At 38.6% G+C, this 26,165-nt stretch overlaps 1 protein-coding gene across 4 annotated transcripts; it reads right to left on the bottom strand.

The window, feature by feature from the left end:
* Positions 1–1,086: 1,086 nt before the first annotated feature.
* Positions 1,087–26,136, bottom strand: MTRR (5-methyltetrahydrofolate-homocysteine methyltransferase reductase). 4 transcript variants are annotated; one of them, XM_045565720.1, is made up of 16 exons: positions 26,087–26,129; positions 25,234–25,359; positions 24,418–24,576; positions 21,960–22,113; positions 20,106–20,223; positions 17,153–17,531; positions 15,149–15,271; positions 13,172–13,325; positions 12,767–12,855; positions 10,335–10,515; positions 8,856–8,898; positions 7,669–7,855; positions 6,254–6,372; positions 5,155–5,247; positions 4,855–5,037; positions 1,087–1,838 (listed from the first exon to the last, which is right to left on the bottom strand). In XM_045565720.1, exons 3-16 carry the CDS (start codon positions 24,544–24,546, stop codon positions 1,694–1,696), a joined length of 2,097 nt encoding a protein of 698 aa, XP_045421676.1. In that variant the 5' UTR covers positions 24,547–24,576; positions 25,234–25,359; positions 26,087–26,129; the 3' UTR covers positions 1,087–1,693. The 4 variants fall into 4 exon arrangements, with proteins under 4 accessions (XP_045421676.1, XP_045421678.1, XP_045421677.1 ...); XM_045565722.1 differs by having other exon boundaries at positions 25,254–25,359; XM_045565721.1 differs by lacking the exon at positions 25,234–25,359 and having other exon boundaries at positions 26,087–26,136.
* Positions 26,137–26,165: the final 29 nt, after the last annotated feature.

The following is a 26,165-nucleotide window of genomic DNA, read 5'->3' as shown; positions in this document are numbered from 1 at the left end:
TTGAGCAGTCCCTAGCAAAATAGGCAAATACTGTGAAACACATGAATGGAATTTCCCCCCCTGGGTATTGTTTTGCCTGAATTTCACACATTATTCCCTCCCTCTTCCTGGAACAGGGGGCCCCGCCCCCTTCACACCTCATCGACACCCAGGCCATGAATAACCTACACGCATTTAAAATTATTCACTGTGGCCTTTGTGGGTTTTTTGTAGATTTTTTTATTGCATTAGAATCGATGAACAATGCCTATTTTATGCAATTCACTGAGTTTTCTTTTATGGTCTAGTTCATGGTGGATCTTTTTAAATGTTTCAACTGTATTTGAAATCAACATGGGTGCCCAGTTTGTTGGCTGCAGCATACACATCATCTAGTTGGCTAATTGTGAAATCCAAATCCTCTTTTTATCTAATAGGTTATGATTAGATTTATTAGTGTACCAGTATTATGGTGTCTGTAATTTAGTTGAGAATAGTTCACAGACACTTTAAGTCTGTCACAGAAAGGAACCTTCTAGGTGTAGTGAACATTCTAATCAGGAAAACCATACTGCAGAACTGGCTACTACAAGCCCTTCTGTTAATTTTCACTGATCATTAAGAAGGTTACTGATTCTGAGGGCAATCACAACTTGTTAGAATAACAGGTTAGAAGAGGTCCCTCACTGTTAACACCAGTGGCATTCAAGCTAAGAAATCCGGATCATTTACACCACTCCCTAGCCCTACACAAACAAGGTAAGACTATCTATAAGGCTCCGGGTGGTGCCTGAGGCTTAATCCTAAAATACCCCTGTCTAGCCACTGGGTTAGAGGATGGCTCATGGTGATAACAGGAACAAAATTTTGCCCCTGGAATAGTCAGAACCATCTTGAATAAAAATCTTTTCATGAAAAATGTGACTGGATCACCTAGAGACAGAGCTAGAACTTCATTAAGCTTACAAAATAGCTTGTTAGAACTGTTTTGGGTCTGATTAGTAATCAATTATTGTTTAATAAGGTTGTAGAAATTAGCTGATCAATAACTACCTAAATGTTAACTATCTAGAAATAACATTGTGATAAGTAAATCAAATGCCAGAGTGTAATTTCAAAATATATTTCACATTTCTAGCATCATATAAAGAAATCCCTTTGTATAGATTACTTTAAAATACTTTTTATCAGAAATATAGTTTTGGTAATAAACATTTGATAACTATATAAACATGTAACAGATATGCTCTATACATGTAATTTAAGTACATTAATATGAATATTCTTTATGAGTATAATTCATACAAAATGATAAATTATTTTTACATTATTTTAGAAAATGTTGGCAACGTAAGTTCACAAGAGTTAATCAGTCAATTTTGGTGCTGCTGCCCTGTATCAAGAAGCCTTTGCATGTACAGAGAGAGCCCCCGTGAACTGGTTAGGGTCTCTCTGAAGTTCTTTGGGAAGCAGCAGAGGCTTCAGGGGGGCCCACAGGCAACGGGGCAGTCTGGGGAGCATCAGGGGCACAGGAAGGGGGCAGAGGGCTGATATGCAAAATCTAACCATAAGTTTTGTTATATTGTTAAGCAATCCACTCCCTACCCCCCCAAGAAATGTTAAAATTCATTTAAAAAATGTAAAGTCTCAGCTTCAGTGAAATTGTCTTTTAGTATTTTCAGCCAAAAAGCTTAATTCTTTTCAATTTCTGGTTTTATGACCAAATGTCCTGAAGATACCGTTTTTCTTCTTTTAAAGTAGCCAATGTTTTCATTGCTTCTAGTTTTTCAACTCCAACCTCTCTGCTTATTATTTCCACAAGGGCATCATTTACATCCTTGGCCATATTCTTAGCATCTCTAGAAAAGAACATAATAGCATCATCACTTACGGAGTAGGAATTTTTACCAAATCTTCCTCGATTCACAAATCTAATTCCTTTGACTCCACATCTTAGTTCTTCCCTCCGTCTTCCCGAACAGGTCTCCGCGTCTCATCCACACCCAGGCCCAGGCCTTCCCCACGGTGACCATTCTGTTAATAACAGGCAGAGCTGACACACTGTCAAAAGCCTCCACAGGCTCCCAGGTCCCAGAGCAGCCTAGCGGTTTGCTAAGAGTCTGAGAAGTGTCTGAGGCGCGTGCGTCTGGCTCCTGCCTGCTGGCCTCTCATTCCCTGTCCTCCACTCTAAAGGCGCAAAGTGGGCTCACGCTCCGGAAGGAACAAGCTCTCTCTCACTTCTAGGCCTATTCCACACACGATGTTAGTAACAGACACCTGTACTGAGGATTTATTATACGCTGGGTCCTTTCCTAAGTGCTGTAACATGTCTTAACTCTTCAATTTATGAGATGGGAGAGGAGCCCCTCCGGGTGCTTCTGCCACCCCCTACAGAAAGAACACTTCCTACGGAACACCTGCGAGGGTGGAAGCCTCTGCTTCCGCGGCCTTCCCACTAGGGAGGAAGCTGTTGGAGGGCAGGGAGCATGTCCCATTTATCCTTGGACCTCGAACATCTGAAGGGTGCCCAGGCATTCAGCAGGTACTTAAATGTTTGTTGCATGAAGGAAAAAAGTGTCGGGTGATAGTCTCACACGTTAGGAACTAAACCTGTCTTGGCCCCTCACAGCGAAATTTTCTGAGGTGCCCACAGTGGCCATCTAACCTTTCTCAACAGCTCTCCCCTCAACCACTCCCAGGGAGCTTCCACCCACACCCCCTCCCCAGGTCACTAGTGGCTACCATGTTGCCAGACTCCCTGCTGCCCTCTCTGTCTTCTCACTTATCAGCAGCACAGGCCCACTCCCTGGGACACCTTCTGCCCTGGCTTTGGGACAAGTTTGCTCCTTCTTCAGTGGCTGTTTCCTCTCAGCCTCCTTTGTGCCTGCTTCCCTGACAGACCAACTCGTCAAACCACGTTCAAGTGCTCCAGGGCTTCATTCTGAGCCCTCTTCTCTGACCACTGCTATTAAAGCTTCAAGTCCACTTTACAGATGTGAAAAATGAAGCACCAGTGATTGGGAAAAGCTATTTCTAGGATAATGTTTTAAGAGATTGGATGTTTAAGATATTCTCCAAGTTCTCAACTACCAGTTAGTTGTATATCTTTGCAATTAACTCTGCCTCTTCTCCCTAAAGGTGTTTCAAAAACTTCAGCCTATATTTGGCCACTGATGTCACTGTCCTCTATGAACAAGATGAAGAACAAATATTTCATTAAAAGCTAAATGAAAATGTAAACTAACATAATTTCTAGAATTTCTGCCCTTTATCAATCTAAAGCTGCAGTCCCCAATCCCTGGTACCGGTCCGTAGCCTGTTAGGAACCAGGCCGCAGAGCTCCACCTGCCCCTTATCCACTCCGTGGGAAAACTGCCTTCCATTAAACTTAGGAGGGGTGGGGTACACAGCAGCAGGAGGTGAGCAGTGGGGGAACAGAAGCTTCAGCTGTATTTACAGCCACTCCCCATCGCTCGCATCTCTGCCTGAACTCCAGCTCAGCCTCCTCCACCCCTTGGAAAAACTGTCTTCCATGAAATCGGTCCCTGGTGTCAAAAAGGTTGGGGACCACTGATAAAGCAGTGTTTTTCAACTAAGAGTCAAGATCTACTAATAGATCATGAAATCAACTGAGGAGCCAAAGCCAGCTTTTTGAAAAATTAAGCAATAAAACAAAACAGAAAAAAAATGATTAGAATGTGGCATAAAAAGTAAGTTGAAAATATAAGTTTTATTTCATGAAATTTGTTTCCATTACATTTATGTGTATTCTGGGTCAGTATTTTGTCTTCTGCATCACAGTTAAAAGAAAAAAAAAAAAAAAAAAGAACCTGACTTAGTGACTTAGAGAACGTGTTAAATGCTAGGTATGGGTTAGGATGAGAATAAATTTCTTACTTCAAAATCTCTTTTTAATTAGCAAAAATTTTTGCAGTTCCATTAAAACAAACAAATAAGTTGTAAACAATTTTATTTTCTATGGCAATTGTGGGTTTCTGTAAAAGATCTTGTCTCAGAAAGTATTAATATATCAAACTTAGTAATGTAAGAATGTTCCTGAGTTTATGTCAACTTTAACACCACAAGATTGTGCCTGGTAGAAAAAGGATCCTAGTACTCACATTCTCAGAGTTAAAATCATATTTTTTTCCTTTACCTAGTTCAATGGCACAAATCACCAATTTTTACACACAACAAAATCAATCCTGAGATTTCAAGTTAAAAAATTAACGTTGGCCGGGCGTGGTGGCTCACGCCTGTAATCCTAGCACTCTGGGAGGCCGAGGCAGGTGGATCGCTCGAGGTCAGGAGTTCGAGACCAGCCTGAGCAAGAGCGAGACCCCGTCTCTACTAAAAATAGAAAGAAATTATCTGGCCAACTAAAATATATATATATATAGAAAAAATTAGCCGGGCATGGTGGCGCATGCCTGTAGTCCCAGCTACTCGGGAGGCTGAGGCAGGAGGATCGCTTAAGCCCAGGAGTTTGAGGTTGCTGTGAGCTAGGCTGACGCCACGGCACTCACTCTAGCCCGGGCAACAAAGTGACACTCTGTCTCAAAAAAAAAAAAAAAAAAAAAATTAACGTTATAATAAACGTAATTTTTATAGACTAAAAACAGGTATTTAAAACGGTAGAAAGCATTACTGGTGCAAGAAATCTTCAATCACTACTTCACTTATAAGGACAACTTCTTGGCTATTAAATATATGTTAAAATCATTGTATTAACAGAACTTATATATTTATTCCTATACTTAAGAATCAAATATGTCTCATTGCTATACATCTAGATTACTGGCCTCCCAGTCCTTTGTTTCTTTTATACATCAACTGCTTTCTCCCATCCAGCACTTAAGCGTGAAGACCACTTACCCACACACGTAAATATAACCATTCTCATGAAGAAGGATTCTTGCCACCTGCTTGCCGTGGAGCTGGATGTTGTCTTGCACATACTTTGCTGGCATTTCCTCCTGCCCGACAGGAGCATTTCTTGAGAAGCAAACCTTCAGGTGAGTTAAGATCCCTTGCTTAAGAAAATGTCTGAGCTCTTCTCTGAAATATGATACATAATGGATTACTGGAAGGTTGGTGATTTAAAGTTTAAAAAGTCTGAGCCTTAGAATTGGATACTCAATGGTTGAGTATTACAATACTAGAACTATATAGTACCTGAATAGATAATCTCTATCCTTATGTCTGCAGCCAAAAAACAACCACATTGCTCCAAAATTTCCATCTGGGTGTTGTTCTTGGAGTTTCTCTCTAAGTGAAAAACAAAGTTTAGATGTATGACATGAAGAATAAGAATATGTAAATCTAATCTCTTTCATCAGGATATAACACCAACAAACTCAGATAAGTTTGTAAAATCCATCTTTGCAGTCACTGAAAGTCACTCACTTAATTAACATGTTATTACCCACAGGCTGTCATGGCCACTCTAGCAGACACCACCTAAGCAAACATGTTTGGAAGTTAAAGCCATGTATGACATAGACATAACAAAGATAATTCAAAATATCATACTGTGAAACCTAGACAAATTTCTACATGAAATAGTATTAATAACAATTTTATAAATAAATCAACTCTTTATAATGGAGAAGTAGTATAGGGCCATAAAAGGCAGAATGTGTAAGAAGGGTTTATGAAATGATGAACACACCAGTGAGACACAGAGCATGTCATTATGCTTTTGCTTAATAAAAAAACTAAAACAAAATAAAACAAAAAAAAATGACTGTCCAAAGGGTGTGACTGGAGAACAGTCCCTAAGACTTGTTCACTAAGTCACAAACATGGAGAGAAGTATAGTTCTGTTCTGATACTAACTTATACCTATTAATATCATTCTGTTGAAAATTTCTAATGTTTGGGGTTTAACTTTGAAACTTTTGGTATAATTAGATCTGTTACTACCAATTTTATCCAATTATGGAGATGGAACAGCTATACACCATCACAGCATGAAAGTGCAACTGAAATTTGTCCCCAACCACATATACTATAAACCACAGCATAGCTGGGGGAAAAAAAACTAAAAGTGCCACAGTAAAAAAGGAAGTTCTAACACAAAGCAAAATCTCTATAACATACTGTGTTTACTTTTCCTGTGGTGACAAATGATGTTATGCTATCACACATTTAATAATAATTTTTTAAAATAAGAATTTTATGACCAAAGTCCAATTACCCTAAAAACTACTGAATAAACAAAAAGGTTAACATAAAGGGGTACAATTCCCCACTAGCCAAAAAAAGCACGTACCTATGCTGTAGGAAGCCAATAAAGGGTGCTATCCCAGTTCCTGGACCCACCATTACGATGGGAGCTGAGGGGTCATTTGGTAAGTGGAAAGAATTTGTTGTCCGAGGAGAGATGGATATCTGGAATATTAAACCAATTGTGGTAAGTATGAAAGAAAACCTAGGCAAGAGCATATAAACAAGTTGATCTTTGCTAAAGAGTTTGGAAAGTACAAATTCCCATCAAAGAAGCATCATTAAATTGAACAGTAGCATTAAATCTTACTGAAACCATGAACACATTTGTCACTATAGAAAACTAAGTTTGTCTTATAAATTTTTTCTTTTTTATCCAAATCAAAAATGTTTTTAAAATGACAGGCATGGTATTAATGGTTTTGAGGCAGAATACCAAATAAATGATAATCAAATCATTTCTCTAGGCTCATGGATAAGATCTGCTTTCTAGCAGGCAACTAGTAATATATATTATAGAGAAATACACCCCCAAAATGAAGACATGATTCTTCATGTTTGCACGTAAAGGGCCAATGAAGATTAATATCAAGATGGGGTTGAGAAGAGTTTTAAATGAAAATTGGGCACCATAAAAAGATATTAAAGAAAGCAAACTTGTCCTAAGATAACACTACAAATGACACATTGATTTCTTCATTACCATGATGACAGAAGACTTTATGATAAAGCCTGCAATGCTGTTGGCTTTATTTTAAGCATCTTACAGGCAAAGAGGGACAACTTTAAATTGTTCCCTACACGTGTGTTCTTGAATGAGATTTTGCTGAGTGCGTCACTAAGTCTACATGTAATCGTGGCCACAATTTGTTCAAAAAAAAAAAAAAATCACATAACCTTTTTCTCCTAGGTGTTTTAAAAGTGGCTTCACTTCCCACCATAATTTCTTCTAACAGCATGAATTCAGATCTCGCCCACCACAGCTATGACAAAAGGGGAGAAATAGGGACCAAGGAATCCTACTACTCAAAATTGGAGAATACAAAATTAATCTTTGGCTGCATCAGAATGCCAGTGCGAAACTGCCTACTTGGGATGCAGGATACAGTCTAAACATAAAGTGAAGCTATCTCTCCTCACCACCGTTTGATACTTGCCCAACTCTTCACCTCTCCCTAGGCCAATCTACCTTTTCTATGAATAGAACAAGCAAGGAGAAAAGACTGTATTGTACAAAATTCATGTTTTGCACATTCAGAAAATATGTGGATTAGTTAAAAGTAAGTGAAAGTAAATAAAGTTTTTTGCCCTTCCAATAGAGATTTTAAAATTCAAGTATAGCATAAATTTTCTTTTGAATAATTTGATAGTAGTGGACAATGTGAGGGAGACTACATTGTTCTTCCTAATCAAGCAGAGAGAGCAATTTAACAATGCTGAAATCGCATGCTATTTTAGTACCTTAGGAGCCAGGGCTTTTCCGCTGTCTTCACAGGACACATGTGTGTTTGGCTGAAGAAATGAGTCAACCAAGGTGGCCAGCCAGCCTGTGCACACCCCCTTCCGCAAAACCACTGTTGTGGTGTTGGACAAAAACTCCACAATGTTAAAAACAAAATGAAGCTTTCCTGGGTGAAATAAACTTGAGCTGCAAAGACACACAAGGTAAGTTTTGAACTCTGTATTAGGACTAATACATACGCTCCATCCTTTTGTATTACAGTGAGAATATTTCCTTAGAGGCTCTAATCTACCTTCCAACTCCTTATAAAGAAAAAGCCATAGTAGTTACTTAAAAACTACCCCCAACCCTCACACTTCTCCACCCCACATTTTGTGGTATCAGGAAAGTTTCTAATTTTATTTGCTTGCCCTGAGACCAGATAATATTTATAAAAACTGACATACCCTAAGGGTCTTTATATCACTAACTCGATATTTATAAAGATTTTTTACCATGTGAACCAACAAGGATAAATCCTAACAAATATTTCATACATGATTTATTGTCAAGACGATTAAATTGAAAGTGACTGAAGTATATACACTCAAAAAACTAAAAACTCAGCATGAAAACATCTTTAAAAGGTATTTCTCGAAAAACACATTTCTGTTCATGTTATACTACAGGCTAAAAAATGTGAAAGAACCCCAGAGTTAATTCTCATTCCTCTTCCAACCAAAAACAAACAAACAAACAAAAACAAAAAACAAAACAGAGCACCATTATTACAAGGGACAAAGGAGAAGGCCAGATGGGAAGACAGCAGAGGTTGTGTGAGGAATGGAGGCTAGACCAGGAGTCAGGGCCTGGACCTACGAGCCAGTGCTCAGGACGCCCACGGCGAAACTCCTCTGGAGGGGCTGGGCACCAACAGATAAGACAGGTGGACAAGGGTGACACTCACTGCCCCACGGAGAACACAGTGCTGGACCACAGGTAGCTACCAAAGACTTTATACTCTGTGAGGTCCTGGAAGACAGGAGCCTCATGACTCCTCTTGACACCGTATCATGCCTGCTACCACCTTCCACAAATCAGGTAAGTTTTCATTGAATAAATTAATAAACGACAGGGATTTGGAAATCTGAGTTTCCTAAGATTTTAAGGAAAATATGTTATATATTATGTGAATAAACATTGGTACCTGGCACACGAATATGGTCTGGGTTGGAGTTTAGGAAGATGTTCTAGGAAAAAAAAAAAACAAAAAAAAACAATTATTAAATCCCTGTCTTGTCTTAGAATACTCATAATAACTTACATTCTAAACATATTGTAGCGAACATGTAAGTTCTTTGTGTCTAAGTAAAATATTTCTATTTTTCCCTCTAATTCCTAAAGTTAAAAAACAGATAATAATGCATTTCCTTACTCTGAAATCAGTATTTCTACCCAAATGTTGTTTTTTTTCTTTTTTTTTTTTGAGACAGAGTCTCATTCTGTTGCCTGGGCTAGAGTGCTGTGGCATCAGCCTAGCTCACAGCAACCTCAAACTCCTGGGCTCAAGCGATCCTACTGTCTCAGCCTCCCGAGTAGCTGGGACTACAGGCATGCGCCACCATGCCCAGCTAATTTTTTCTATATATATTTTTAGTTGTCCTCATAATTTCTATTTTTTTTTAGTAGAGACGGGGTCTCACTCTTGCTCAGGCTGGTCTGGAACTCCTGAGCTCAAACAATACGCCTGCCTCAGCCTCCAAGAGTGCTAGGGTTACAGGCGTGAGCCACCGTGCCCAGCCCTGAATTCTCTTTCATATAAAATATTTTGTGACAGGCCTCTGCCTGGAAGGACCCTGAGTATGTAAACTTACACTGGTATGACATAAGGAATCCCCTTTTGCTCTTGAAGGACCCTAAATCTGGACTTGCCAAGATGGGGACATTTCTGCACTCTGTACACGCTTCAATCTCTGTCAATTAAATCTAGTGTTCATTATCTTTGAAACGTGTTTTTTTCATAGTCATTTTTAGATACAATTTAGCTAAATGATCTTTTTGAAAAAATAGCTAAATTAGAAAAGATGCTCAATTCTGAGCCCAAAAAAGAGAATTAAGACTGGCTTTATTAAGAGAGAAAATGATAGTGACATTGGTAGAAGAAAAAAAATAAGGAAATCAAAAGCTTGGAAGGGGGAATCTTTGACTTCTAAAAGCCAGTGCAGGTGTTACAGCACCCTGGAGACAAGATACAAGATGTTTACTTACTGATTGTCATTCATTTAGAGGTGTTCCCAACATGTCTGCATAGTCACAGGGTAACACCTGAGCAGCAAGTTTTCTTTTTCTTTTTTTTTTTTTTATATATATATATTTTTTTTTATTTCAGCTCATCATGGGGGTACATAAGTTTAGGTTATATACATTTTCCATGTCCCACCCATCCCCCCGAGTCAGAGTCCCAAGCGCGTCCGTTCTCATTCTCCCGACAGTGCACCTGGCACTCATCATGTAGTCATACCTCCATCCCCTCCCCCCCCCACCTCCCCGGGTCTGCACCTTCAAGCATGACCATTCCCCAGAGGGTGTGCAACGCACTCATCATGTAGGCATACACCCATCAGAGGACGCTGGCGTGCCTACTAGTGCATGAAGGCGGGCAGGGCATGCGAAACAGCCTACTCACCAAGCAGGAGACTGAGTGGCGGCTGGCAGGACGGGAAAGCCAGGAGGAGGTCCAACAAGCAGGCACAGGCGTCCCGTACAAAGCGGCTGTAATCAGCTGCCCCTTGTTTGCTACACAGCTCCTGCAGCCTGCGCTTTTCTGCGCTGTTGCTGGTGTAGTCTACTAGGGCTCGCAAAAATGCCTGCGAAAAGGAAGCCGACTTAAATTACCACGTGCTTTGTGGTTAGGGCTATTATGATATTCAGTTAGTAACCACCTGGGAATATGCCCAATTACCCAAGAAAAAGTGAGAGAGCTACTAGGAGTATATTCAGGAAAATACAGCTTAATTTACCATTTGCTTTAATGTCGGCCTGTTAGGAAAATTTCACAATATAAATAACTAAAGCAAAATAATAAAGTTCTGCACTCCAAGGCTCAACAACTTAACCACGTCCAAACTCCTGGACAAAACACCAAAGTTGCTAATAACAAGTTTTATTCATTACAATAAGCTTGTAGTATTACATTATAAACAATTACAAGCTTATTCATTATATGACATATTAATACATTATATGACATATAATACATATTGCTCAAGGGCTCTTTAGGATCAAAGCACTTCAGTAATTATTTGGATCAAATGTTCTGTGAATGCTTATGAGTACTGCTACTTTTAATTCCATGGCACAAGACGGCTGTGTCCTGGACTCCCTCAACAGGGCAGACAAGATTGCTGCTCTCATGGGGGTCAGAGGTTTCCAATGGCCTAGCCCAGGAATCCCTTCCTAAAATATCCACAGACTGACAACTTGTATGTATTCCTCCAAATGCCAAACTCAGCGCTGAACAAAAACAAGCACTCAGGAAATGCTGCTGAATGAATCCCCAAATATCTGCATGGATCTTTGGCAAGATAAGACAATTTACCAATAACACTTTGTAAATTCTAAAATCAATAAAAATATACTTAATTAAAGGCTAAGACAGTGACAATTATAAATCTTTTAAAATAATTTTCACTTTAGCACGACAGAAATCTATGGTACCAAAATAGGAAACACTGCACTGTTTATGGAGCACAAGCTCACACAGCTGACAAATATTATTACAATTTGAACTTCAAGTATTTTTAAAGTAGCAACTCTACCCTAAGAAATTTATTTTACAGAAATACTTCAGATATGTGTGCAAAGATTAATACAGTACGTTTGCCTGCTTTTTTTAATAGTGAAAAAGCAACAACCACTCAATTGCCCATGATTAAAACAAATTATAACATATCCATTAAAAATATCTTCTATCTTTCCATGTTTAAATATATACAGATTATTGATTTCTTTTTAAGTAAAAATGGTAAGTTGTAGAACTGCACATATACTACAGGACCCCATTTTTTCTTAGCAAAACAAAATTCAAGTGTTAACTCTGAGGGTTTGAGGATAAAAGACTTTGGTTTCCTGGGTTTCTTATTTCTGTATCCAGAATTTTTCCAATGAACTATTATTTTTATAGTAGGAAAAAATATATTTATGTATATACCTAAAAAAAATTTGAAAAATGGTAGAGATGAACCAAAATTGTGCATTTATTGAATTTGAATCAAGACGTTCCCATCACAGTTACTTAATTCTAAATTTACTTGAGTTTTATCAAGGGCTGAGCCTCTGTCTAAAGTAGTTTGCTTCCCAAAGACTAGAAATGTAATAAACACATAATAAAACAGAATAAAAACTACTGTGGGGAGAGGGTGGCATAATTACAACACTCTTTATGCTCACTGACAACACAAGTTTGGCAAAGCACAATATGGAAAATTTTATCCATTAATATCCATTTGAGGGAACTGGTTAGAAGAAATCAGTTACAAGTACTTTTTAAAACAGTTCCTGGTATAACACTGACATCTAGTGGACTGTTCTATCTCCAAATTCATCTAAACATCAATACAATAACCTACCAAAAACCTTCAATTTTTCCTGAATAATTGTTTCAGTAATAAATAATTATGTAGAATTACACAAAGGAGATCTTAACAACTATAGGAAGCGGCAAGTGGTGGTGGTGGGGGGAGAGCTCAAACTCTCATGAGCTTCCTGTCATCAGTTATAGATAAAGTAGCAATGTGTAGCTGGATAACACAAAGTCAACTACAGACACTTTCATCACTGTTTAATGTGCTATATGAAGTTAACGCCTAGCAAAAAGAAGACTAGGAAAAAGCCCTATTTTAAAAATTTCCTTTCAGTAGAAAACATAAAAATTTAAATGTAAACACAACAAAAAAACATTTTTCTATGACAATTATAAAGACAGCACACACCCCTGGGAACTAAAACTCTGAAGATATTTGGTAAGCCTTCAAAGGGAAAATACCAGATCTATTTAATAAATCCTAAACAGAGCTAAGCATATTTTAAAATAGTTACCCCAAGAAGACAGAAAAATACCTTTTTAGGAATTGTTCGTATTTCAAGACACCAGGTAAAAATGAATTGGAGAGAACATCCCTCAGGTACATGCTTGGGTAAGGAAGCTCCTTTTCAGGTAAAGACAGGAAAGAGGTTCATGACACAGAAAATAAAGAATAAAATGTTTTGCATTTCCCAAAACACAATTACTGCAATACTTTACATTATAGTACATCAAACTGCAAAGTGATTTGTGGCAATATTGATTTAGCCAAAAAATTTCCCCAAAATGAATATAGTAGAAAACACCACCTTACAAAAATAAAAGAATGCAAATTCAAGGTAGGCCAAACGAAAGAAAAATTATCTAAAATTAAGAACAAAAAGCAAAAACGACGGCAGCACTCCACTGGCCCCAGACACCCTACCACGTCAGGGCTGTACCTTTCTTCTTTGTGTCTGCCTTAATTTTCAAGAGGACACGATACTCTCTTTTATCTGCAAGCTGCAGTCTTTCAAGCAGGTTTTGTACCTCAGAATCACTGTTAGGACAGATCACACTGAAGGCATCTCCAGGCTGATAGGAAAAATCTGTTTTCTAGAAAAGCACCAAAATGAAAGAAAAAAACTATGAGTTAAAGAGCTTCAGTTGTAAGATGAGAAAAAATAGTTTTCATTATATGACCATTTTAACAAATGAACTTAGAAAGAAAATAACTCCAATTGCAAAAACCAAACAAGTCTAACTAAATGAACACACTTTCATTAGCAGTTACCTAAAAAAAAGCAATTTGGTGTTATCCAGGGTTTTGCCTTTTATCACTGTGTATTTAGTTCTGGAAATCAGACCTTTCTCATTTTCTATAGAGTAAGGTACCATAGTGTTTTTAATAATCTATGTTAAAATCCCTCTTTAATAAAACATACATGTACAGGTACACAAACACATGAAAACAATACATTGTAGCCCAAAGAAACTACTTAAGGTCATCTGCAATGGTTTTCAGTTTCATTTTCCTTACTTTACTCTTGTCCTTTGAGGAGAAATCGAGGTAGGAAAGGATACTTCATTATTTCCTTAATGAGTACAAAACATTACACTATCTGGCTGAACATCGGTTGTGAGCAACATGGGCTGGAAAAGAAGCCACTCTCCAAATCAAGTCTCGTCACTTGGCCCATTGCCTCCACGCCCCAGAGCAACAGGGCATACAGACTAGAGTTCTAGAAAGGGGCCTCTCACCATGACACAAGCCTGCAAGGGAGATAGTCTTGACTCAGCACTGGCCAACCCTTGCCTCTTCACAACAAAATGTAGAATATCAGAATAAAAAATATTTTGGTGTACATAGTATTAATACTTATGAAAGCAAAAACATCTAGTGTTGATGCTAGTCGTATTTCTTTTTTCTATTAGGAAGTTCAATTAAATCTACACACAGCCTTCATGTGCCCTTACTTTTCCGAAAGTACAACCCACAACTTCTTGGGACCTTCATCAAAATAAAGGGTTGAGGTAATTGACTTTGAAGAGGCACTTAAGCACTAGTTGTAGGATTATCAATCAGTTTCTGAGGTCAATGGATTCTGGCAGGGGGTGGAGGGGCTCACAGGGGTACACCTCAGAGAGGACACAACCTGAAACTGAATGCAAGTGTTTCTATGTACAGTTGACCCTTGACACCCACAGGCTCCACATTCTCAGATTCAACCAACCTTGGAGGGGAAATATTAAAAAATAATAATACAATAAAAAATAATACAAATTTTAAAATACAATACAATAACTATTTAAATAGCATTGACATTGTATTAAGTGGTATAAGTAATCTAGTAATTTAAAGTATACGGGCAAATGTACGTAGGTTGTATGCAAACACTATGCCATTTTATATAAGGGACTTGAGCCTCCGAGGGTTTTGTTATCTGAAGGGGGCTCTGGAACCAATCTCCCAAAGATACTGAGGGATGACTGTAATCATTTTTCTGGAGAATCCATAGTTATTGCAGATTCTCAAGGGAACCAGAACCGCTGCTCTGAGGAATTAACCCCTCCACGCCAGTCCAGTTTGAGCTCTAACTAGCTGGCTGACCTTGGGTGAAGCTTCCTTTCCTGGGCCTTTTCTTTTATGTAAAATGCTGCTCTGATTCCATTATTCTTTCAAGGCTTAACGAGTAAGGCAGCAACTCTATCCTCTCAGGCTGAGTCACCTCCAGTCACTCCTCCTCTTAGCCCTTCCCTGAAGTGGAAAGAAAATAGGTGTGACGAGGAAAGGAAAAATGCTGGGTCGGGAGTGTAATGGCCAGATGTCCTGTCAGAGACCTCTCGTTCTTCATGAGCATATATAACCAAGCACCACACGAGTCTCTCTGCACGACTTGACAATATTACTGTGCTGAGAAATAAATTTTGCAACTTACTGAAATGTCCAATTCTACCAGCAGAGTGGTTTTTATGGCATCATTCGTAGTAAGTTGAACTGCCTTTGAGATGGGAACTTGAAAAATTGGATCCACTGAAGTCACAGAGGCTTGGCTTTTCTCCTTGAGAAACAAATGGACAAAATATAACTAAATGCAATTTTCAATTATACCATTCTTTCATTTAGTAACTATGCAGATCTATATGGGGTATTATAAAACTTCCTGGCCACTTTTGTATTCATTTCTAAAGTAAATGAGTACAGACACATGGAGCTCACTTTCCAGAAGAGAAGCTCATTTCTATTTCAAACTCCTTGTCTGCTAGACACTAGAATTCCTAAAATATACATAGAAAATATCAAATACTAGTATTTTGTTGTAAAGGTCTAGTAGTCTCCCTAATAACCTATGTAATAAGAAACAGTATGCATGCAGATATTTCAGGAAGGAGACCCTAAAGGAAATCACAGATGTTTAGGGTTGGAACGTGTCTGGGTAAGTGATCGGAGGCTCAAGTCCCTTATATAAAATGGCGTAGTGTTTGCATACAACCTACGTGCATCTGCCCGTATACTTTAAATTACTAGATTACTTATACCACTTAATACAATGTAAATGCTGAAACTTAGCAGTAACACCCCTCCCCACCAACCCTGTCTCAGTATATCCTTTCAGATTAATATTGTCACCCTTAAATAATTCAGGTCTTTTATCTATATTACCAATTACCTCAGGCCTATTAATCACACTTGCTATAAAAGAAACTCTTAACAGATCCTCCTAACCTAAGCAACTTCTCAGTTTAATCAGTCCTCTCTATCCCCTCTGCCACACACTGATCCTGTAGCTCACAGATGGGGGCGCTACTCCCTGGTATGTCTGTGCGTATGTGTCTCTGTTCCTAAACCTGATGCAATGTACTTACTGTATTACTTCATTTAACTAAACAATTCTCAAAATAATGAAGCAAAAGTGCATAAACACTAATCCATAGTTTTTTATACATAAAAATATATATATATATATGAATGCTTTACAAATAAGATGCCAAAAAAAATTGCTATCATATCTGGTGTTTGCAAATAGAGCTAATATACTAGAAAGACGTTGTTTTCAAATTGTTTCTCAAATGTTTATATCCGACTTTACTAAGAAAAAGAAAACAAGAAACTAGAAATGGTGATAGCTGCATTAAGGATGTGGTTTATGTAAGAACATCCATATGGAACTCCAAACAGCCACTCTCAAAAAAGAGAGCTTGGCCCTGCATTAGAAGATTGGCTGCCCTGGAAATTTATTTTAACCATGTGGGAAAAAATTTGAAGGTACCATATACTGGCAGAAGTGGGGAGACATTAGCTATTACTCAACTTGGTACTCAAAAATTTACACACCCCCTTTAAAGTCATTTGTTTATTGATGGAAAAAATACTCTTGGCAAAAAAATGACAATACAGACAAAAACAGATAAGATATTAGCTACAAAAAGAATGGTCACCAATTGGAGCAATCCAGGATACCAAAAATTCACATTAGAAAAAAAGATTTTATTGTTTATAGTTTCCTCACTACCCACACAACTGACCTTTGCTTGACTCACATCTAAAATGAGAAACCAAGCAGTTAGTTCTCCAAAATAATGGAGAAACTAAGCTCTTAACCACTTACTTCTTCAAAGACAGAAGCAATGTGATAAAATAAGCACTTCTGTAAGACGTGGGTGGGCAACATTTTTCTGGAAGGGGCCAAAGGCCTGACTTCGCATGGCTCTGTGGCAACCACCCACTCTGCCACTGTGGCTCAAAAGCAGTCACAGACACCACCTGAATGAGCAGGTGCAGCTGTGTTCCAACAAAATTTACACACATTGACAGGCCACATTTGGCCAGTAAGACAGTCTTTTTAAACTACATTCTAACATCATATGATAATGATAAAAAATAAACCAAAGCAGTCATCCATGGTTAAATAACATTCATAGCATAAAGCAGAACTGCTCACCTGGCCAAGAGACTCCTGGAGATGCACCTGCAAGTAATCCGGGGGCAAAGCAGGGATATTTAGAGAGGCCTGTGAGAGTGGGGGTACTGAATGGGTAAGTGAGGCTTCAAAATCTTCAATCAAAGCACTTGGTTGACCACTGTTCACTGCATTTTGTCGCAAAACCTCAGAATCCTTTCTTCCTGAATCATCTATTTTCAGAAGCTCAACTTGTGATTCAAGGTGTAGTAACTCTGGTTTCATGGGGTCTGTCCTCAGGGAGGCCTGAGATGCCCTTGGGAGAGCTCTACTTATCTCCTCTTGTCCACTGCTTGACCGAAAATGCTCTGTGAGGGCAGCCCAGAGTCCAGCAATCCACGGCTCAACCACGAGTTCTAAACTGGGTTGTAACAAAAAAGAAGAAACAACTGCCAAGTTCTCCATTTGAACATAGAATAATGGGATAATGGCAAAGTCTGTCCATTTGGCAGAGTGCTACATGTAAATGTTAGAAATACTAATTATGAAGACTATTCAGAATCCAAAAAATACTTAGCAATGATTAAGTTTTAAAAAGCAGAACTATTATGTGCTCGTTAGCTGTAAAAAATATAAGCACATATAAAGGTCAAATAAATGAAAAGGGATCTTCTTAATTTCCTAAACTAGAGTTGGTAATCTTTACTTTAAGAAGTTATCATTTTAAACAGCCATACTAAATTCTGATGAGGCTAACAGAACATAACCAAAATCCAAGGCTACCCTAATGTTGAAAATGATAATTACATCAATCAAATGTCCCATTTTTTTTTTGCCTAGCCAATTTACTGATCTTTTTCCTGCGGATTAAAATATCAACAAGGAATCACTCTGGATTAATGCCAAGTCTTTTGACTAAATAAATAGTTCAAACCTTTCTATCAGTCCTGAACAGTTTTTTTGATAGAATTTCCAGGGAGATCAACTACAGGGGGGAAAAAAGCAATCATCCTTTAGGAAAGTTGAATTAATCATAAATACACTTTCTAAATGTAGTAGTCCACTTACTAACAAGGTATGGTAACTCAACAATAACACTCCCTACATTCCCTGAACAGAGAAGTTCAAGTAGAGTTAATGGATAAGAAAGACCGTGTCAGGGTGTTGGAAATAACATTTTCGTTTTTAATTATGACTTGAAGATATCAATTAAGTTCTAATTCATAAAGCTACATGACTATTGAGAGGCGGCACATTCAGACCCTGTCTCATTAGGACCCAGGCTGGAATTTCATTGTGTTCAGTAAGTGCTCATGCAGTACACAGCTCAAAATGTGGCAAGACATCTACCCTTAGGAGCCTTCAGGAAAGCAAGTTTATAGAATTAAGGGTTCGATAATTATAGCTACATTTAAAGTATCATTCTCATAACTCAGAAATATTAAGGTGATACTATCCACAATCATAAAGAGAGCTAATGTTCAATGAGTGTTTATTATATGACAGGCATTGTTTTAAGAGGATAACATGTTTTAATTCATTTGATCCTAAGAAGTTTACACAGTATATGTATTTAATACTGCTATTATCTATCTAATAGAAGCAAAAACCAAAGCACAAAAGCCTAAATGATTTGAACAAGGTTTCAGTACGTGGGGGAGCAAGGATTTGAACCCTGGTGTTGGACTTGGGGCTGCATTCTTAACTCCTTCAAGTGTTGTGGTACATTAAGCAAGGATGTCTTCTTGAAAATATTAGTAACTTAATATTAGAAAAAGGAAACATTCAATTAAAGTATTTAAATTGAAAATCTAACAAGTGAAGGATGCTGAAATATACTTTCAAGGATTTTAATACTTGATCCAAAAAAAAAAAAACACAGAAAATGAAAGCCTTTGAAGAGAAGTAACATATGGACGAGTGCTGGGCCTAACGGATTACATAAGCATTATATTAGCAATTAAACATAGCTCATACAAGACTAAGCATTTTTTTTCAGTGAGGTTCTGGGGGAAACCAAGCTCAATATAAAGGGACAAAACTAAAAGTAAACATGCAAGGAACTGTCACAGAGCTTTGTCACAATCAGGAAGAATATGTGCACTGGGGAGATGGGGAAAAATCCACACAGCGTAGCAGCTGCAGAACATGATAGAAGACACGGGTGAGCTAAGTGGTACTACAATATGCGGTAAAGCAAGACATTTGCTGAATCTGTCATTTTTCATAAACAGAGATTATTAACACAGTGAGTGAAAATTAATACATGTACCTAGTAGCAAAAAAACTAAATGTGTGTGCTGTTATCTGGCTAAAGTAGTTAAAGGCTAAATGGTAGAATAAGTTATAGGATGATATCTTTAAGACTTTTGAATAAATATATCAGGATGATTTGAAAGGTCATGCATAGGGTGAAATACTGAGTTGTAAAAACAAGAATAAAAGTAATGAAACAAGAAAGTATACTTCTGATTGGCACGGTGGCAAATGGCTATCAAGATGGTGAGAGAGCGCACCAACATATGCAGTCTGCAGTGAAGGCCCGCTGATGCGGGTTCTCTGCCAGACACCTGGCCTACTGGGCCTCCTCCATGTGAGGAGCCGAATCCAGTGTCTCCCCTGTGTGCAATGCAGACAGAAGTGCACATACCCACTATCATTCAAAGTTCCTAAAGAAAATGCTGATTTTTACAAATACCTACACACTTACAAATAAAGATTACTATACTGGGGGCACCTTTCCTAACTCTTTTGATTAGCAGATACTGAGAAGGATGAGACACACATGCAAACACACACAAAAAATCAGCAAAATAGGTAAAGCCCTGGCTGTCCCTCTTAGGTTCTAAAGCTAAAAAAGCTAACTAACAAAACTAAAATATGATGAAACTTTCAGTGCCAAACCAAAAGCCGACATGTTAGTGAGTTTTATAAACTAACTTTCATTATGTATAAACAATTTATTGGAAAAAACATAGAAGTACGCTGCCTTTACCCTACACAGTCATCTGCATGTCCAGTGTCATAGAAATGTCGGGCTCCAAGCTCTTGAAGTCGTTTATCAATTACTTTTCCCCCATTGCAAAAGTACGTGTATTCTGAATCACCCAGACCTAAAGAGGGCAAATAGATAATGAGCACAAGATTTAAATGTAAAGATATAAAGAACAGATAAATAAAAATATCTAAAACAATACGATTCCATGCCTTTATGATGGAGCAGGAAATAATGCATAGCTTTATATTTTCTTACTTTCCTTGAATAATACTACATATGCAATTTTCTTCTATTTTACAATATAAAAGTACCAGACATACCGAAACAAAATGAACACTTATTGACCACTGTTTAAAGAAATATATTTCACATTTTTATCTCCATGAATCTGTGTAAAAATATAGAAATCTTAAAACAAGGATTACGTTGAATATCTATATCTATATATTTTTCTGATCCTGAGCAGGGGTTTTCCAACCACAGCATCTCAGCCAAATGCCACCTACTGCCTTTATTTGTAAATAAAGTTTTATTGGAACACAGCTAAGTCATTTTGTTTACATATTATTTATGGCTGCTTTCAAGCTGTAACAGCAGAGTTGAGTAGTTGTGATAGAGACCATATGGCCTGCAAAGCCTAAAATATTTACTAGCTAGCTCTTTATAGAGTTTACTGACTCCTGATCTAGAGTACAAAGATGTACACGTGCAATATAAATAGCCACTGGCTATAAATGTTTCTGTGTTGAATAAATTAGGAATTGCTTCTATGTTTCATGGTAAGAAGATAGACTAAAGCTTAAATTTCTCATTTGTTTAATTCTCTCCATGTTCTTTCCTGAGAAACTGGTGGGTCCATACATGGGCCTAACACTGACTAGAATAGTCGGATAGGCTTCACTCTTTTCTTTATAGTAAGTTTTTAAGGGATTTTCAAAGCAGTATGTGTGCACTCTTGAAAATACAGAAACTGGAAAAACCTGAGTTTAAAAAAAATGGCAAATACTGTAAAATACTCTCTTGAACTTGTTATGTATGACACATCACGGCCAGGGTTACAATCCCAAATTTCCAATCAGTTATTCATTATAGCATATTCCATCCTTGCTAGATACCCTCTTCAAGAAATAATCCTCAAAGATAAACAATACAGATCACAAGCCAGGAATGTGGACCCTTAATCTCCTCTCTGGGATCATATTTTGCTGATCTGGTCCTCCTGATTCTTTACTTTAGTATTTTAAAACTATGCTTCACAAAGCCCTAGGCCAATTTTTTACAATCTGGATGCATATTAGAATTACCTCAGAGCTTTTAAAAATACTGATGCCAGAGCCCTACCTCAGAACAATCACATCAGAATCATTGGAAGTGGGCCCAAGTAATGGAATTTAATAAACTCCCTCCAGCTAATCCTGTGTAGCTGAGAAATGGAAACCACCATCCCAGGGGAGTGGTTCCTAGACACAGAAGATATCAAAATCACCTGCATTTGTTTTATTTTTTAAACAACAAAATGCAATGAGGGGTTGCTCCTTAAAGAAATATTCTTCAGTAGGTTTGGGATGAGGTTCAGCCACTATTATTCGGAAACTGTTTCATGGCTGAATCTGAAGTGCACCCTTAAGAATGCTACTCAAGAGGTTCTGCAGAGGTGTTGCTATGGGGTGAAGATCAGGGAAGATTTATATAAGATAGCACATTATACATGTTTAAATATGCAATACATATATGATATTACATAAAAAATAAAGACAAAATCCATATTACTTTACAGTTTTGAAAGATATATTCAGATACCAGAGTTAAGACAGTAATAATATAGTAAGAGCAGAAAACATAGCCCATTACCCAATAATCCATACCGCAGGTGAGCAAAGAAATCAACTGGCAGTGTTTTGCTGTGTATTTCTTTAACAAACTTGCGGGCTGTGTCAGGTGGGTCTCCGGTGCCCGTGGTAGAAACAACAACAACAAGAGGAGCTGTTTCGGTTTTTAGATCATACTACAAAACAAGGATATCAAGTCAGGGACCTAATCCTCATGTATTTTTGATTTAACACAACAGCATGGCAATCTGCTTAGTTTCTTCTGTCTTGTATTTCCCTTCAATTTTCCTCCTTATCAAGTTATTGCAGATGCATGCCAGAGTGACCAGTCCAGGGACTAAGTGCTCCCAGTTTAATCAAGTCACCCAATACAGGATATTACTCCATGTAACCATGAGTTTGTTTTTCTTGATGCTCGTCAAGAGGTTAAGAGGGTCTAACATGTCCTTCTCTCCATGGGCTTTCCCAGATAGGCAGAGACACGACCCACCCCAGGTTTCCACCTAGCTCAGTTCTTCATTTCTAGAAAAATCGGAGGAAATGGGATAGATATAATCAACCCCTTGCCACTGTGCCCTGGGCCAAGCAAGGTAAATAAGCCAAGCTAACACCCACGATGACAAAAGAGCTAATTGACAAAAGAGCTAATTGGGTGGGAATGCCTTTCATAAAATAGTAAAAAAAAAGCAAAAACATTTAAAAAGGGAGGATGGGGAGACTCAGAAATTAAAAGAACATATACATAAGCACTCAGGATTAAAATGGCAAAAGAAGGAACAAACAGGATACTTCGGTGAAGAAAGACAGCAGAGAATACACAGCAGCTCTGAAATCTTCAGCAAAATACCAACCCAGCCGTGTGCAGTGCAAGCGACACAAAGGCAGAGGGCAGGAAGCATTTCAAAGCTGAAGTTAAAAGTGTTATCCTCAGGATCCTCATTCCCTCAGGGTTCCAGAGAGCGGAGACTATCATCAGCTGAAAGTTGAGATCATAAGTGTCCCCAACTCTTATAAATCAAGTTTCTTTATTCTAATTGTCATGTAAATTTAAATATTTCACAGAGCATTTCCTGTCTCTGTCTCTACGTAAGAGTCCATGAGCTTGATTGCTCATGAACACCATCTAATTTGGCTCTAAAAAATTCACTTTATGTTTTGTGCTGATATGAGAGATAACGAATGACTTGAGCTTTTTACCAGGCCATTTAATGCTTAAAAGACACCAAACAGTTGAGTGTTAAACTCTATGAAGAGTTTGTATAAGTAACTTTGCCTTGGAAAGGACTACTGCGAACTAGGAAGAAGTGTGCTATCTCTTAAACTTAGATCATTAACAATTAGAGATACTATTCAGCCAGGGAGGGCAAACAGCATGACTAACTAACTTGTTGTTGAAAAAAATTCACCACTGACTGTCAAATAGCTGCTGACCTAGTTAGTGAGGTTAACCACAATGAGCCAAATTAGGGCTAGTCTTATGACAGTGATGACTTTTTGTTCAGAGTAACAGATTCAGATTGTATTTCATCATGTGGCACTGCAACGTAAGTTAGATTCACTATAGAATAACAGAGCCTGCAGATGGACAGTGTCCTTGGAAAGCTCCCTTTTCTGTAAGTGACTATATCCGGAGTCACCATGGCAATGTTGCATAAAGGTGAGTCTCCTTCTACGAGCGGGACTTACAATTCACCTGTGCTGCTGATAGTCTAGTCTTTTGAACTAGTTTTAGGAAAGCCCAAAGGAGGTTGTGCACTTGAGTGAGAGAGAGTACTGGCAGGACAGTTTTGAAGGGCTGAAGTGAATGTGATTGCTTAGCAGTTGGCACATTATCTTGTGGCATAAAGTCCTTTTGGTTATCACCAGAATTGTCTGAAACAGTATAATATGTAGGTCTCAGACTAAATGAAAGAAGAACATAGAATTGTTATAGTCTTATATACCCCAAGGTAGGAACTTCTGCAGACAGTGAATGAGAAAACAAGTAGTCCGTGACCTTAAGCAGCTGAGCCTTTTCCAGATTCTTACACTACTACTTTAATTCTGTTTTACAAAACAATCTAGGCAGTCCTTCATATTGAGGAACTCTACCACAAGTGGTAAGGTCTTTCTTTTGGGAAAACAAAATAAGGCACTGAGATTCATGAAGTGGAAAAGACACATGCAAATACACATCTCATTTGTTCTCACAGCCACCCTGTGAGATAAAAGAAGCGTATACTATTACTGCCATTTATAGTTAAGGAGTAGTTACTTGTTTTGGTTTTTGAGACCATTTAATCTAATTTAAATGCAAACTTCTATGTTAAAAAAAGGCTTCTGAAATCTTACAACACAGTTGAAAAAGTAAATCTCTGTTAAAAAAAAAAAAGGATTATGGTGGTATTTAGTGCCCTACTTCATTGTTTAACAAACAGCATTTAGCAACAAAAATACTTCAATGCACAAAACACAGTAAAATCCAAAGCAATGGCTCTTACCTTATCTGACTCACTAATACAGTGAAGATCTGCAGAAAATCCATGTGCCACAGCTTGTTCACATATTTCTTCTGCTATGGCCTTTGCCTGTCCTCGCTGCGTAGCATATAGTAACAAAAACCTCCTCATCACTTCAAGACATATGCTATAACAGTAACGCTGAAAAACAGAAAGGAAAAAAAGAGATTTGCTTTTTAATGAAATAGTAACAAACTATAGGTATTAATTCTCCCTCAGTCTGTAAAAAAATAATGCAATACCCACACATAATACGAAATGGCCTTTTCTGAATTTGTTTGTTAGCACTAATTCTAAAGAAGCCTAAATAAGAGAGAATTCATTAAACTAAGGAGAGTATACAGCTATCAGGTATATCAGGTCAAACTATTTAGGCTTCAATCTGCAGTTCTAAGTGATACCTTTAGGCAAACTACTCAACTGATCTGTACCTCAGCTCCCATGTCCTTAAAATGGGGATCATACTATCTACCTGGAAAAGGCTGTGACACATGCAAAACACCTGAGCAAAATCTGAGCCATAGTATCACTCAAAAAAAGTCTTAGATATTTTTGTTTCCTCTTTTCAAAACCAGTAAAAGTAAAAAATTCCATTAAAATGATAGTATTCTTGGTTCCTATTTGATCTCAATGCTAAACAAAGTAATCACAGTACTAAAGTTAACTGAAGCACTTACTCTTCTTTGTTATTTAATTCAGTATCATATACGTGAGTGTATAGACATACATAAGTATGTATGTCTTTACTACTGGTTATCTCTTCAGGGAAAACGTGTTAGTAAAATTAACGACACTCACAGGTTTATTTCCACACTCACTTAGTGGCTGAGACTGGCAGACTGTCAACTGTAGGAGTACATGTAAACTGAGACCCGAGTCAAAATCTTGGCTTTTGGTGAATGAACCTCCTGCGGCCAATTACATCTAAGGACAAATTAAGCCACGAAGAAATTACATGTTAATTATGGAACATCCATAGGCACCATAACAGCACCCGGCTTACAAGTGCTCAATAAGTAACCTGAATGAATTAATGAAAGAATGAATAATATGAAGACACTACACACGTAGGGCTTAACAGAAAACTGAAAATACGGGGATGAAAACCTTACTGCAGCTAACAATCTGTATCACTTCCCAGGAGCCACACACTGTTCTGCGTACTTCAGAAGATTACCCCTCTTTCCCACGACCGCCCCAAAAAACAAGAACCTCAGCGGGGGTTCCTGACACCGGCAGGGCCGGGGGCTCGCGCAGAGCCGGTGACAGGACTCACCGCCCGCGTCCGCGCTGGGAACGCCCCCGAGTCTCCGCAGCGGGCCCCTTCCCGACACGCCCCAGGCCCACGCGCAGTTTCCCCAGGTCTGGAAAGCGTCCAGACCAAAGGCGCCGCAGGGGGAAGGTCCCACACCGCCCCGCAGGCCTCGGCGTCTCCGCGCTCAGGAGGCCGACGCTGAGCCCCAGGGACGCGCCGCCGGAGGCCCCCAGGCCAAGCCCCGCAGCCCAAGCCCGCAGCGACCCCACGGAGCCCGAAGGGAGAGGGAACCACGCGCGAAAGCCGGCTGCCCTCGCAGACTACGAGCCGCTTCCCCGTCGCGTTCGTGCTGAACAGGCTGCTTGGGCCGGAACCTGCAGATCCCCGACCGCTTACCTGCGCGGCGTCTGGCTGGGAAACTCTGGGACGGCGCGACCTCCGGCAACCCTGCGGCCCTCCAAGGTGCGCATGCTCG

Source organism: Lemur catta, chromosome 12, assembly GCF_020740605.2.
Source record: "Lemur catta isolate mLemCat1 chromosome 12, mLemCat1.pri, whole genome shotgun sequence".
In the NCBI taxonomy this organism is placed as follows: domain Eukaryota; kingdom Metazoa; phylum Chordata; class Mammalia; order Primates; family Lemuridae; genus Lemur; species Lemur catta.
The sequence above is the reverse complement of the archived record's forward strand: the minus strand, read 5'-3'. Positions and strand labels throughout refer to the sequence as shown.